This window comes from Galeopterus variegatus, unplaced genomic scaffold (genome assembly GCF_000696425.1).
Source record: "Galeopterus variegatus unplaced genomic scaffold, G_variegatus-3.0.2 Scaffold3271, whole genome shotgun sequence".
NCBI lineage: Eukaryota > Metazoa > Chordata > Mammalia > Dermoptera > Cynocephalidae > Galeopterus > Galeopterus variegatus.
Window position 1 is genome coordinate 65010 of NW_007729382.1, and position 16041 is coordinate 81050.

The following is a 16041-nucleotide window of genomic DNA, read 5'->3' on the forward strand; positions in this document are numbered from 1 at the left end:
CCCAACAGTATGCATTTTAACAAGCATTGTAGGTGACACTAATTAATTCTAAAGTTTGAGAAACACTCTAGAGCAACGTGTTTCAAACAGTTTTGATCGTGACCCATAGTGAGAAATATACTTCTAATCATGACCCAATATATACACACACACATACAAATATTCATACACATGTGACTTAGAAGTTTTATAAAACAGTGTTTATCTTACTATGTGCTTTCTACTCTGGTATTTTCAGTTTTACTCTATTAAATATACATATGGGTGTACAAACTTATTTATATGAAAACCTGGTCATGATCCACTCACACAAATATTCATACACATGTGACTTAGAAGTTTTATAAAACAGTGTTTATCTTACTATGTGCTTTCTACTCTGGTATTTTCAGTTTTATTCTATTAAATATACATATGGGTGTACAAACTTATTTATATGAAAACCTGGTCATGATCCACTAAATGATTATACAAGCCACTAGCAGGTCATGAGCTGCAGTTTGAGGAGTGATGTTCTCGAGCAGGACCTCAACCTCTTTTGTGCCATGGCCCCTTTTGACCGTCTGGTAAAGATCTGGATCTCTTGTCAGAATAGTGCTTTTTAAATGCATACAGTAATATGCATAGAGTTGCAAGAGAAATCAATTGTATTAGCTACCAAAATATTAAATTTGTGGTATAATATACATTTCTTTATTGATAAAGCTTAGTGGGGGGTCTAGTAACTACTGTTATTTCAAACTAGGGATGAGTATAAATATTTCAAGATATCTGCAGTATCTGCTATGTAATGTGAAAATTACCTTAATGTCTGTTGGTGACAAAGTTATAGTTACTGTTACTAATACTGTGGTTTGTTGCCTACATTTGTATTTGACAAAAATGCTAAATTTCAGCTTAAGATAAGTGAAAATAAAGATGTAAAATTCCATCCCTACTCCCCCCAGCTTCAGACTTTCAGAGTTATTTTGATGGATTCCCCCCCGCCTCCGTGGACCTGAGTTTAAGAACCTTTGCTCAACTTTCTAGAGAAAATTTGCAAGCTTTAAATTGAAACTGTAAGCCAAAAAATAATCTGCCTGGAATTTCTTAAAACTTTTGCTTCGTAGGTGGCATATTTTCTTGATTCCTAGCACCACAGTAATGAGTTCCTTCTTTAAGATGTTCTTCTCTGGTGTTCTAGTGAGGCCTTGGGAGGTCACCTGGAAGCCTAAATTCAAGCTATTGATGATGTTCCTTCCCTAGTCTCCCCCATTTCAGGACACACATCCAGTTGCTCAAGCCAGATTCTTGGGAGTCATCCTCAGTGTTGTGGGTTGTGGATTTCGACTGCCTGGATTTGAATCTGGGACCCAAAGTTTACTAGCTGTATAACCTTAGACAAATGACTTACCTGCTCATTGCCTCTGTTTTTCCACCTATGAGACAGGGATGATAGTAGTGCCCATCTCACAGGATTGTTCTGAGAATTAGATGAGATATTCCACGTATTGCTTGGCATGGAGTAAGTGGTTAGTAAATGTTATCTATTATAATTATCCTTGATCTCTTTCTTTGCCTCATTCCTTAAATCCAGTTTTTCAGAAAATTATTAGATTCTCCCTACAGTATATTTTTAATTCACCCCTTTTTGCCTATTTCCATTTCCATCACCCTACTCTCAGCTTCCATACTCCCATATGGACTCCTTACTGGTGTGTCTGCTTCCTCTTGTCTCACTCCAGTCTATTGTCTATATAACAACCATATCATCTTTAAAAGTATAAATGAATAATCTTTAAAAAATGTGAAGGAATCCCTGTGTTGGCTAAAACCCTTCCATGGCTTCCCATCAAGCCCTGATCAAAAGGCTACTTCCTCTCTTTGACCTGCCTGCCCATGTGCTCAGCCCCTGCCACCTCTGAGCCGTGCTGTTCTCCCTGTTGGTCACTAAACTTGCCCAGTCGCCAGTGCTTCCATGGCCATGTTGGCCACCTCTGAGATATTTGAGGAGGCTGGTCCTTTCATACTCTAAGGCCTTGCATGTGGCCCTCCCTCTGCTTTGTCGGGTGTTGCTATCCTTCCATACCCATCTTCTCATCTCTGCAGGTACTAATTCCTCAGAGAGCCTTTCCTAACCACCCTACCTAAATGAGGGCACCTGTTGTGGGAGCCCGTTGGCTGACTTCCTCTTTTCCCAGCCTGAAGCTCCCTAAACACATCAAAAAATTAATATTTCCTCTCTGTTGGGGAAAAGGATAATTAACAACCTGTGATGATCAAGCACATGACACCAAGAGGAGGGTGCACTTTTTTCACAAAGATAAGTTATACATATTATGCACATTAAGTGATTGTAGAGCTGTTTTAAGAAATTGCTATCTCAAAATTGTGCAAGCTAGCTCTTTGGTATTGAAGAATAGTGGGGGGCCTGCTCACTGTCTGCAGTGGGGGATGGAGTTATGATCGGGCCTTCTCATTACTGAAGATCATTTCTGCTCCAAAGGATATAATAGAAGTCATAACATTTTCCTCTTTGAAGTAGTTACTTGGTTGCTGATAAAACCCTTCATGCTTCTCTCCCCCAAAAAGAATGGTAAGTTGCTGCTCAGACAGAAAAGATGTCTCACAATCAGAGGACAGAAACCAGTGTGGGTAATGTCTGGATTATGGTTAATGTGTAAAGAGGCAGGAGAATGACTCTCTGGCTGGTCTCAGTCAAATTTCTTTGTATTTTGAAATTTCTTTCTTGTTACTTATTTTTGATTGGTCCTGAGCCAGAGAAGGGTTTTTTGCAATTGCCTATAGCAGCCAAGGAGGAGGTCTTAGAAATTCAGAATCAGGTTGTGAACCACTTTCACTATCACCTTTGTAGTTTTTCTGTCAAATAAGGGACTTTTAGGATTACAAGGGACACTGGAACAGATGCTCAAATTTAGGACAATCGGTATAAATGGGATGGACAGTTCTATTCTGTGCCCTGTTTTGCTGAACATTGTTCTTGATTATTTAAAAATGTGATCTCTTTTGGAGAAAGACTACTTTTTTTGTTGATGTGCTTTAACAGAACCCATACAAAGAAATATTCTTGTTATAGACTATGAGTAATGATAATCACTTGGAAAATGATGCATTTTGAAATGAAATACAGTTTTCTAATTGTAAAAAAAAATTAACGTAAACTTAATTTTTAAAAATCCACCATAATCTTGCCCCCATCAAGCCAAACTTTTTTATTTTTTTCTTATTCTCCATAGACGTTCATGTGTATATCTTTGTACATATAGTTCTTTAGTTGTGATCATGCAGTGATAATTTTGTATTTTGATTTTTTTCAGGTTGTATTTTTCATGCTTCATTTTAATTGTTATATAGCATTCCATTAAGTACATGCATTATAATTGCTTAATCCTTTGTTGGATAGTTTGCTTTATGATTTTTTTAAATGTTGTCTTTGTTTTGTTCTAATTTTGCAGGCAGAGACATTTGTTTGGGTTAACAGTGCATCAGCACATTCCCAGAGTGTTGCTAAAGCCAAATATGAATTTTTATTTGGCAGACCTGAAGAGAAAACTCCAGATACTAGTAAGTGTTTCCCAATTCTCCTCCTTCAGGTAAAAAAATATGAAGCACTACTGATTTCTGAGTAATTTTTCCTCCACCTGCATTACTTCCTTGACTCTGTGAAACCTGTTTGCTCTAATTATTCATCAAAACAATCTTCTGAAGTTGTAAGAGTTCAGAAATACTGGATGTAGTTATAGCCTGTTCTTGGTAATTTCAAGTCATGTTCTTGGTTTGAAGATTTCTCAGCTTCTGATATTTGAAATTTCAGTAATTAATTAATTCTCAGAAGGTTTTTTATTTTCCACATTTGCTATCGTTGCATATATTAACTACTTCATTTCTTGTGCTTGTTTTTATCTACCGATATATATTATTAGGAAACATTTCTGCAATGATTTTCAGACACTGTAGTCTTACCTTGGGGATTATCATAGTTCTTGTTTAAAAAAGCATTGGTCTAATCTAGTTATCAAATTCTAGTATTCTGAAATTAGAAGCAACACCCTTCAATTTGAGGCAAGTTCGTTTTAGAACAAATAGAAGAACTATTACTAGTACTAATAACAGCGGTAATATTAACTAGCTTACTTGATTAATTACTATGTGCCAGCTGCTATACTAGGTACTTTGCATGCAGCATCTCGTTTAATCCTAACAATAACCCTGCAAATTGGCATTGTTATCCCCATTTTCCAGATGAGTCTGAAGTAATCTCCTCAAGGTCACAGTCCCTCACACAGCAAGGCTGGAACTTCAACCCAGGTCTACTTGCCTGCAAAGCTCATGCTGTCAGCCTGTTGTCAGTACATTTTTGAAGGTAGTTTCCTAGAAGGAGATACAGGATAAAAATACAAGCGGAACTTCAACCCAGGTCTACTTGCCTGCAAAGCTCATGCTGTCAACCTGTTGTCAGTACATTTTTGAAGGTAGTTTCCTAGAAGGAGATACAGGATAAAAATACAAGTAACTTTATAGAGTTTTAAAACATTTAGCTGTGTCTGTGGAAGACTGATGATGAAGAGGATATTAGCATATCTTGGGAGTTAGACAGGAAAGGGCTTTTGCAGGTGGGTAAGAGCCTGGGCTCTGGAGCTAGACTTCCTGAGTTTGAATCCTGGCCTTGTAACTTATGAGCTGTGTGACCTTCCTTGCATAAATTCTCCAACCTATTTGCACCTCAGTTTTCTCATCTGTAAAAGAGATGATATTGATTCATGTCTCAGAATTCTTTTGAGGATTAAATAAATTGACATATGTAAAGATCTGAGTCATGCTTAGTACGTAACGAATGCTATTAAAGTGTTTGCTGCTATTATTTTTTGCCGCCATCATTGTCATCATCATCATCATCATATCCCTGACATTTGAGGCTGACATTTAGAAATACAATCCTGACTTTTCTCCACTCTGTCATTATCTGACACTGATTTCTGTTTTGGGAGGATAAGGAATCTGACCTAATATAGCTTTTGCTCAGTTGAAAAAGCCAAATAATAACTATACATGTTTGATTTCTGTGTTAGGTGGGACTATACACTAACCCCATAATATTTGGGGATACCAAGAAGGCAATGTACACACAGCCATTTAATAATTCCTTTTAACTTAAAAATGAATATTTATTAGATATTTTAATAGTTGAAGACTCTTAAATGTAGTATAAAACAGCTAAATTTTTTTACAGATTCATTTGGCTTTTATCACAGCATCCCAACTTAGAGGGGGATATATTTCATAAAACATCTTATTACTTATGTAGTACAGCCATTTATGCTGTTTATCATGTAGCATAAAAACCCAACTGTTCTGGGCTTGAGGTTTGCGGCACCTAATCTTCTATTCACTCTTTCTCAGGGCGGGGGGTGTACTACTGATTATAGCTGTCGTAGGACTGTTTAATTCTCTTTGGCATAGCCTTAACTTGGAATGCCCCATTGTGATTTTGTGCTGATTAAACTTCTTTTGACTTTGATAAAACACAATTTTTACATAGCTATGTTGAGATAATATCAGATGAGATCGGGCATATTCAGGGTGGTATGACTATAGACTGTAGAGATAATATAAATCCTCTGCCTTACTGGTGGGTGACTTTGGTTCTTCCTTACTCATGGGTTTTGAGTGGTTTTCCCTGTATTCCCAACTCAGATATATCTTACCTGAAGCAAACCAAAATGACATTTTAAATCTTCTGTTCCTTATTTGCCTCAGTAAAAATGGTAGGTGGTATTTGTTTGTGGTAAGATATTATTCTGCAGGTGTGAAAGTATGCGTGCATTTATTAAACAAACATATTTAATAAGCGCTTATTTGGTGCTAGTGACTTGAGTTGGGCACTATGAGGGCGAAGACATGGCTCTTGTCTGTTAGTTGCTTATTCTTTGTTCAGAGAGAAACAACATGTCTAATAATGACTAGAGAGAGGGAATTTTAGCTGGGCTGGTGATGACTTCACGGAAGAGGTGGAAGTTGAACTTGGTCTTAAAGGATGACTAGAATTCTGTTTAATAGAGTTTGGGGGGAAGGCATTTCAAATTGAGGGAATGGCATGAGCAAGGGTGTAATGGCAGAAAATACAAATTATTTGAAGAACTGGAAGGAAACTAGCCTGGTTGGTTTTAAAGCGTTATCAGTAAGAGACAAGTTCAGAAAGATTACCATTTAGAAAGAGGGTCATATCACGTAGGGCCTTCTGAGGCAGGGTAAAGACTTTGAATTTTATCTGGGGAGGTAGAGAGGAAGTGACTGAAGTACTCTTTTAGGTAGGTAGATCAAGAGGGATTGATCTGGAAATTGTAGGAGCAGCAAAAGCTCTTGGTTATTGCAGGAGGGGTGTTAAGATGCAAGTTTATGTTGACTTTATATTGACTTTTGGAGGGTACTCTTTCTATCTTCACGAAGAAGTGATACATGTTTTTATCATGTCAAAAATGTTCTTGAAGTTCCTTTACATAGAACATTCATCTGTTATCAAAACATTGCCCAAACTCAGAAGACCATAGGGAAAGATAGCAGAGACAACAGGACAGTGTTTCTGTTTCAATTTGATTGATAGACATACCTCCTCCATTATAGACTTTATTTTAAGTGGGTTAATGAGTACCAGAAGCTGTCATCAGACCGTTTATCGTTTTTGTGTTAAGCGTTAGCCTGTTCCTGCAGCTACCATATTCTCTCTTGACAGTGACTTAAACTGTCTAAGTGCTCCCCAAATAGTCTGTTGAAGAAATTAGAATGCTGAAAGTGACTTTTGAATGCATCCCCAGAAATCCTCAGATAGCAGCACCTAGGTATAGTAGCCTACTAATGGTATAACCAGGTCAGGTGAGGTCAGATGGTTTTTGATCCCCAGTGAGATCAAAGGAAAGTGTTGCTAGTGTAGGGAGAAAAGGCTTAGGCTTTGCCGCTGAGCAGGGATTTAACTTGGGTTGCAGGTAGGATGTACTAGGGAAAACAATTCAGAATTACTTGCAAGCTGTTGCTCAGTATAGGGCTTTTGAATCAGTGACAAGAGTTTAGGGTATTGGCTGGGGTATGGGAGAACATGTGATGAGTTGGAAGATTCCCTTGGCTGGGAATTAAGATCTGGATTCTCATGCTCTGTTCACCAATATAGTGAAAGGAAAGAGGTGACTGTGCTCTGTCTGGCTTCTCTGTTCCTCGTTACTTTCTGGGAGCTGTCCCAGCTTTCAGGAGCTTTTCAAGGGCAAGAGCAGTAGTTGGTAATTGTTAAGAGGCCCTGGGTTAAAGAGATATATGTGACATCAGTTGTGCTGTAACTTCAATGAGGAGAGAGCAAATCACAAGTGGTAGGTGACTAATCTGGGGTTAACCAGGCCTGTGTTCACTAGTGGTTGGGTGACAGTGTCCTCCAGATGTCCCACTCATCATGCCATTCCTCTCTGCATTGCTGTGCTTAGGTGATTGGTGTGGCTTTTCTAAGTAGTCAGATGGAATATACTTTAGCAGGAGGTTTGTTCTTTGAAGAATTCCTAGGGCAGCATGAAATGACCAAGTTTGGCTGGTTTGTTCTCTCTTTCTCTTTCCTTTGGTCAAAATTCAGAAGGAAGAAATGTTTGAGGAAGTCTTTGAAGAAGAATAAGACTCTGTTGCTCAACTTGTAGAGAGTGCAAGTAACCTGTGGAAGTGTGTGAAAAGTAAAAGGGCCTAGGGGATACTAAGACGGGAGTGGGGGTTCACCTTTTACGTTAACTCTTGGCAGTTTACAAAATCTCACTCCTACATTCTCTCTTGATTTGTAAACTTTTTGAGATAAGTAGGTGAGGAAAACAGTGAGAGCTTCAGAGATATTAGAGGACATACCCAAGGGCACACAGTTTTGATGCTTTAGCTTCAGGTTAAACATCCAGTCTCCCTTGTAGCCTGAGAGAAGAGACCTAGGCTTTAATGCAGTCCTCTTATTCCATACGGCATGCCAGTAATTGGAAGTTATTTGAGGCAGTGAGGTAAGGTTGGTGCCCTCAGGGGTTACTGAGTTGTTTGAAGATTTTTAGAACTTCATAAATGGGCCTTTTAGAGTTAGTATGTGTTTTTGAAACTTGTAGGCTGTCAGTAATTACTGCTCACTGCTGTCTGTGGGCTGGCGTAAAGCAGCCTCCTGTTCCTTCCAGTTCACTGAATGCAAAGTGACTCGCAACAGCAGAGAGGGTCCCCAGCCTGTGATGGGTGCCTGTGGACAAGTTACTTAATTTCCTCAGTTTCTTGATCTGTTAAATAGGGAAAATGGTAGTAACCTCTTCGTAGAGTTGTAGTGGAAATCAAATGAGATTGAACGTACATAGCTCAGTGCTTGGCACGTGGTACCCAATCGGTAATTAGCTGTTAGGAAACCAGCTTATATAAACAATCTAGCAGAATATTTGTGTTGGAAGAAATATCAGAAGGCACCATGCACTTTTGTGGTTGAGGAAACTGGGGACTTAAGAAAATAAATTAAGTTGCCCAAAGGCTTGGCTCCATCATCTAGGTTTCTTGGTTCTGAATCATGTGTTTGATATTTTATTCTGCCTGCCCCTGTAGAAAAATACTCTCTCAGATTGGAAAGACTTAAAAGTCATCTGATCCCATCTCCTTGAGATACTTGCTGTAAATGGTTGTGTTGTTAGAATGGCATCTGAAATCAGAATAAATAGGCTCTGAGGGAGACCTACAGGTGCTCTTCTGTTGAGTAAGTTACCTGATTACTGAAGGAAGAAGAAAGAGAACTCTTTTTACATTGCCTCTCTGCTGCCTTCACCTTAACTGTTCACGGCCCATCATTAAAAGGCAAGAGATGGGAGGGGCAGCCATAGGAAATGTGTTGTAATTTTAAGGTTCCATAGTGATTGTGTAGTGAGAACTTAGCCACTTGGAAGCTTCTGGCTAGTTTTTCAGAGAGCAGAAATACTAAAACTTTATTATAAAAGTGTTCTTTTTAGATGGAGCTAATTCTACATTGTACCATATAAGCAGGTTTTCTTTTTGTGATGATTAATGGTCATCAGAATGAATAGGTGAGGTACTCACTGGACTTAGATATGAATGGATTCTGAAGAATATGATTTTTAAAAAGCATTTCATGTTTTTTTTTAAATTACTTTTTTATTTTTAAAGGGAGAGTGAATCATGTGTAGATAATATGACTTCTTGTAGTATTATGTGGTTCTTTTCAGCAAAATTAACTAGATCAGGGTTTCTCAACAGTTTGACTTGATATTTTGTGTTGGATATCCAACAAGGGACTTGTATCTAGAATATATAGAGAACGCTTACATCTTAACAATAAGGCAAACAACCCAATAAAAAAATGGGCAAGAGATTTGAACAGACACTTCACCAAAGATATGTGGATGACAGGTAAACACATGAAAAGACGCTCAGCATTATTAGTCATTTAAGGAAATGGAAATTAAAGTCACAGTGAGACACTACTACACATCTACTAGAATGGCTAAATGAAAGATTGATCATAGTGTCACTGGCAAGAATGTGGAAATAGTGGAACTCTTACACACCGGTGGTAGAAATGTAAATGGTTCGATGTTTTGAGAAAGTTAAAAACTTAAACATATACTTTCCATACCACCCAGCCATTCCATTCCTCCATATTTACCCAAGAGAAATGAAAGCATGAGCTCATGCAAATACTTGCACATGAATATTCGTAGCCTGCCCTTATGTTTCACTGTCTGGGAAATCAAGCAGATTAGGGGTCTGAGTTGATGCTTCTTTAAAAAAGTGATGACTGAAATGAAATGAATAACACAAGTGATAGACTTCCCATGGTGCATTTCAAAACTTACAGTTCCTTTTTAAATGCTAATTGGTCTTGATTTAGTATACAGTGTACACTGAAGTCTTTTCTTTTAAATGACAAGACCTTTGAGATCTGACCTTGGCAACAACAACAAAACAAAGTGTTTGAAAGGAAAGAAACAAAGTTAAAGCACATGCTCCACAAGTTTTGGCCCAGAATCATGTTTTGATTTCTTCATTGCTTTTTTCAGATTGTCATTGTTAAAAGTTTGTTTGGGTGAAGATTATAATGTTAATGTCATACGAAAAACATAAATGAAAATTTAAATCCAAATTGTGGAACCAAAGAATACAAAGGATATGTACAATTGTACATTCTTAAGACGGTATCAGTCCAAGGCTAATGTTTTAGAAGTCCTTTAAGGTCATTTACATAATTTAAAAAGTAATAATGTATAAATATATTCACAAATGATGTAATTTTAGAAACATAGTTTTCTACCATATTGGTGATAAAAATATAAAGCTGTCTTTTCTCTGTTTTCTAAGTCCTGTGAAATGATATTTTTTGATGACAAGGTCTACCACCTTGTCCCTACTGTTTTAAAAATTTACTGTTCCTGATAATTATGCCCAAATTTGTAATTCTTTTAGGGTTAGAGATTTTAGTTAATGGTCTAACTGATTAAAAAAGTTTTTTTAATAAGGTAGTTCCTGATAATGTAATTCACTCTAAAATGCGAATGTTGAATGTCTTCAGAAACTTTTTGCAACATGGCAGATTGAGTTGGTGAAGAACAGGAGGAAAAATCCCAACAAACCTTAAATATAGATGAGCTTAGAAGAAAGGAAAGAAAATCTCAGGTGCCAACAAAAAGGAAGCAGGAGTAGGCCCTAAGAACAGTCCATGTGGCCTCCAGCCTCACAACACTGGAAGCTGGAATGGAGTCTTTGTGCAAAACTGGGGGCCATCCATGAAAATAGGAACTAGAAAGACTGTATATTCTCTTAGAGGCTGGTGGGGATGGGGGCGGGGTGGTGACAGGGAGGAGGAGAGGCTGGGGCTTGATATACTTACTGGCTTTTCAGATCTCTTAGTGGGGAAAAAAGTCACTCATGTGGAATTGAAACTCACACCTGCGGCACACAATGGGTAGAGCTCAAAGTGTCCTCCTCACACAATGGCTAGAAATGGACACACGATGGTATTGGGCTGATGAAACCCCACAAGTTACTGCTGAAGTAAATGCAAAACCACCCTGAGGGACACTTTCATAGCTCAGGACAGGTAAGACTCCCATATTATTAAATAAATAATCCCTAAAAACTATGAGCTCACAATAAAATGTAAGGCGCTGAAAGGAAGGAAATTCCATGGGAAGGAGGTTCATCATACATAGCATGAGAAATCACGACCCAAAGAACTAGAAATAATAGAATATTTTGAAACTATAAAATAGATTTAACACATAAAAAGAGTGAAAAGAAACCATTATGATATAACATCAGAGTATGAAGAAGGAACATGCATATTTGTGAAAGAACCAATATAACTTGTAGCAAATGAAAAGTATAGATAGTGAAATTTTAAAAAAGCCAATAGATGGATGAAATGCACACTTTATTGGGTTTATATTTGGTATTTAAAGTCAGGACTGATGAACTCTTTCTTGATCACTTTTTTGTTGTTGTTTTTTCCTGCTTATTAAGTGTTATCTGTAGAAAAGTGAAAAATTCTCATTTCCGTAGAGTTTGCTTCTGATCTTTTTTGTTTGTTTATTCTACACCCCAAAGCGCACACACATTTCTCTGTATTCAGTAAGTATATGAGTGCTTCCTCTGTGCCAGGCGTTGTTCTAGGTCTTGGGGATAGATCAGGTTGCTTAACAAAAATCGTTCCAGCGTGCATTCTCCTTTGCAGTGTGTGGGTGCTTATCTCCCACATCTTCTTCAGCACTGAGTAATTATTACAGGTGGACTATCCCCCATCCAAAATGCTTGGGACCAGAAGGGTTTCAAACTACAGATTTTTTTAAATTTTGGAATATTTGCATGTACTTACCAGTTGAGCATTCCTCATATGAAAATTCAAAAATAAGATAAGGTGAATTTTAAAAGTAAAAAATAATAATGAATTTTAAGTTTTAGTTACCAAAATAATATGTGCCTATAACCTAAAAAATACCACCTTTATGGAAGCATACAAGGTCAAAAGCAACAGGGAGCATCACTTTTTACCACACTCTTCATCCGTTCTCTTAGGGATCCACGGTTGACAAATTTTTATCTCTGCACATGCACATGAGCCCTAGGCAAAGACTCCAGGCTACTTTCTACCCCATTCTACTTCCCAGTGGCAGTGTCTTTTGACTGTTGCTTTTTTCTTTCCTCTGTCATTTTCTTTCTACATCTTTTTTTTTTTCTTTAAAGCTTTTCTGGTAGTTGTCTTATAGATAATATGCCTACATCTGTATTTCTTAACTATCTACTTAACAAAAGTATCTATTATATCTGTTAATTCTCTAATATAAAAATTGAGGAATTCAGCTCTCAATTAGACTTTTTTTCCTAAGATTACTTTGTGTTTTCTGAATTTTTGCTTCATCCAGCGTCAGTTCTGTTTCATTAAATTTTGGAACTTATCATGGATGCTACTAGTTTTCCTCAAGTGTCTGTTGGAGCTTGTTTTTTCATTTATATGCATGAATGAGAGACTGAGTTCCTGAATATAGATTGAGTTTCTCAGTTCGTGTGGGTTCCCTTTACAGAGAGGAGGGCTGGGATGAATCTCTGTGAGGTGGGGTGTGTGGACTGGCACAGTAGTAGGTGGGTGGGCTGCCGATTGTATCCATGCTAAGTGCCTCGATGCCAGCAAGCCTCTGGGTAGGAGAGCAGGGTGGGAGGGGCCAACACAGGAAGCTATTCTGTAGATAATTTTTCTCTTGATCATGGTGACATCTGTTCTGCTTCCCATTCCATTTATGGATATCTGCCAACTCTGGGTTTTTAGCTGAATTTTCAGTGGTTCTACCGCTAGGATTACTATGGCCTTCTGGGTTTGTTCTGGGTTGTGGCTTCTGCTTTATTCTGTTGTTAGTTATACCCCTCTTTTTCTCAGCACTGTCATGAATTTCTGTTCTGCTTTATTCTGTTGTTAGTTATACCCCTCTTTTTCTCAGCACTGTCATGAATTTCTGTTCTTTTGAAATTTGTTGTTGTCATTTTAATAGGGCTTAGAGAAGAAGAGGAAGCAAGTTTGTGTCCCTCTCTGCCATAGTGACCCAGAGCCTGAATAATTCTTTTCTTTAGTAGTTTACCGAGATATAATTTATAGACCATGCAATTCACCCATTTAAAGTATAAAATTCAGTGGATTTTAGTATGTTCACAGAATTGTGTATCCATCACCACAGTCAACTTTAGAACATTTTCATCACGCCAAAAAGAAAAGACTGTATCTGCTAGTAGTCACCTCAGGCAACCACTAATTTACTTTTCGTTTCTATAGATTGGCTTATTCTGGATACTTTATGTTATATAAATGGAATCATGTACTGTGTAGTCTTTTGTGACTGGCTTTTTTTCACTTAGTATAATGTTTTCATCCATGCTATAGCCTGTAACACTGCGGTGTTTTGTTTTGTTGTTGGTTTTTTTGTGGAGTAACAGTGCAGAATAATATTCCATTATATGGATAGGCCACATTTTATTTATCTGTTCACCATTTGATGGACATTTGGGTTGTTTTCATTTTTTGGCTATTGTGAATAATGCTGTTATGAACATTTATGTACAAGTTTTGTGTGGACGTATGTTTTCATTTCTCTTGGGTATACAATTTCACCTAGAAGTGGAATTGTTGAGTCACATGGTGATTCTGTATACTGAACCTTTTCACAAACTTCTAAATTGTTTTCCATAGCAGCTGCACCATTTTACATTCCTACCAGCTGTGTGTGAGGGTTCCAGTTTCTCCACATTCTTGCCAACACGTGCTATTGTCTGTCTTTTTTATTATGATCATCCCCGTGGATATAAAGTAGTATCTCAGTGTGGTTTTTGTTTTGCATTTCTTTAATGCTTAAAGATGTTGAGCATCGTTTTAATATGCTTATTGGCTTACTGTATATTGCCTTTGTAGAAATGTTTATTCAGATATTTTGCCTGTTTTTAATTGGTTTGTCTTTTTATGATTGAGTTGTAAGAGCTCTTATTATGTTCTGTATACAAATCCCTTATTGATATATGATTTGCAAATAATTTCCCCTATTGTTGTGGACTGTATTTTTACTTTCTTGATAGTATCATTTGTAGCATAAAAGTTTTTAGTTTTAATGAATTCCAGCTTATCTATTTCTTACTTTGTTGCTTGTGCTTTTGGTGTTGTATTTAAGAAATCACTTCCTAACCCAAGGTCAAGAAGGTTTACTCTATTTTCTTTTAAGTTTTATAGTTCTAACTCTGACATTTATTTAGGTCTATGATCCATTTTGAGTTATGGAAGAAACTGAATAATTCTTGATGATGGAATGTATTGGGTAAATGTAGAGGATCTTACTGATTTGGGTGGACACCTCTCCGTATACAGAGTTCCTGGAGAGCAAGATAAAAAAAAAAATAGCATTGCAGCTTAACCCTGCTCATGCTCTTGTTCTAACTTTGCATCTGTCTGCAGGACCCAGGAAAGTTAGAAGGCATTGCTTTGGGAAAAATGTGGGTTGGCATAGAAAACTACAAATATACAAAGGAACAAACAACAAATCCACTAATTCTAAGGTCTTCTGTTGAGTTATTTTCTTGTCTCCACCACGGATACAAGTTGGTTTATCATTTTATGGCTAGTCCTTTAGTAAATCGTCTATTTTTGGCACATTTTATTTAGTTTGCTCCCTCCTTTCCACTCCCCAGCCTCCTCCCCATCCATTATGGAAAGCAGAAAAATGATTTTACAGTATAATATATGAGTATATATTAGACTTCTACACCATTCCTTGGCCCTTATTAAATTGACCAGATGGTCTTCATTATCTTAGCTATACCACAGACCCTGCTTGATAGGCAGTAGTTTTTTGTGGTCTGTTTTGGCTTGGCAAAGTGGGCCAGGAAGAGATCGTAAAACTTTCTTTTTGGCGGGCTTTTGGTATAATAAATTAGTGGCTCCCTCTTATCCAACATTGGCCTACATGTCTGCAGAATGAGCTGTATACTGGTAGCCTCAACTACCTCATTGGAACTGCTTGGTGTTTTCTATACTGAGATAGTTAAGCGTTGTTGCAAAAATCAGTTTCGAGGACATATTGAAAAGTTGATTCCTACTGTCTACTCAGTACACTATTTTAATTTTGCCTGGGAGATACATTATTTTCAGACTGGTGTTCATTACTGTATTTTTTTTTTTTAAAGGAGCTATTGAAAGGCTGAGGAGCAGGATTTGGCCTTTCTGGGAATGAGATCAGATCAACTTTAGAACAGCACTGGAATATCACATCTCAATTAGAATTGAGAGCTTTTATCTCCAGAAACTTGCTGCATCAAATGTAATTGAGGTCAAATTTTTTTCATGTGCTCATTCACCACTATTTAAAAAGATTTTCCTGATTGAGTATTTTACATTAGAGAGCTAGTCTTTTAATGTCTTATAGAATGCTTTGGGTGCTGTTAGGATGTTTTAGAGTCCTTGGGTCCTTGAGATATTGCAGAACCCCTGAATAAAAATTTTTTGTTCTCAGGTGTATGAACTGCTTCACAAAGTGTGCTTTTATTGTTCCTTGAATAAACTATCTAATCTTAACTTTCCTTTTATTTTTAAGTAGGAGGTATCTTTTCTCTTCTGTTTTGTAAACCAGAGGTAACATACTGGCATCTTTCATGTTGTTTTTTGGTTTAGCCAATGTGTTATATTAAAAGCTGAGATAACTTTTAAAAATTGGAAGATTTCATACAAAAATCCAGATTTCAAGCTTCTGTTGAAAATTTTGAGACTGTGCAACACTGTGCATTATTGGCGCTAAATAGCAGCTGGTGCCTTTAGAGCACAAGTGCTCAGTCCCCACCGCCTCCTGCATTGTCTGCTACCTTGGCTGCTTTACATTTATGTCACCTCCTGAAGCATGCAGGCATTGGGCTTATGACCTCTGCTTTAAAGCCATACATGGTATCTGATGTTACACTTTTGCTCATGTTTGCCAGTTGTGATTCTCATGTCACACTTTGCAACCCCAAGGAGCATCCAGAAATGGA

General features: G+C 37.4%; 1 protein-coding gene across 1 annotated transcript in view; it reads left to right on the forward strand.

Moving 5' to 3' along the window:
• Window positions 1-488: 488 nt before the first annotated feature.
• PSD3 (pleckstrin and Sec7 domain containing 3) overlaps window positions 489-16041 on the forward strand; it is a gene marked incomplete at its 3' end in the record, with an annotated part of 162442 nt that continues 146889 nt past the window's right edge. The window contains exons 1-2 of the mRNA XM_008584470.1: window positions 489-566; window positions 3456-3564. Coding sequence (XP_008582692.1) covers window positions 489-566; window positions 3456-3564 — 187 coding nt within the window. The remainder of the gene's footprint in view (window positions 567-3455; window positions 3565-16041) is intronic.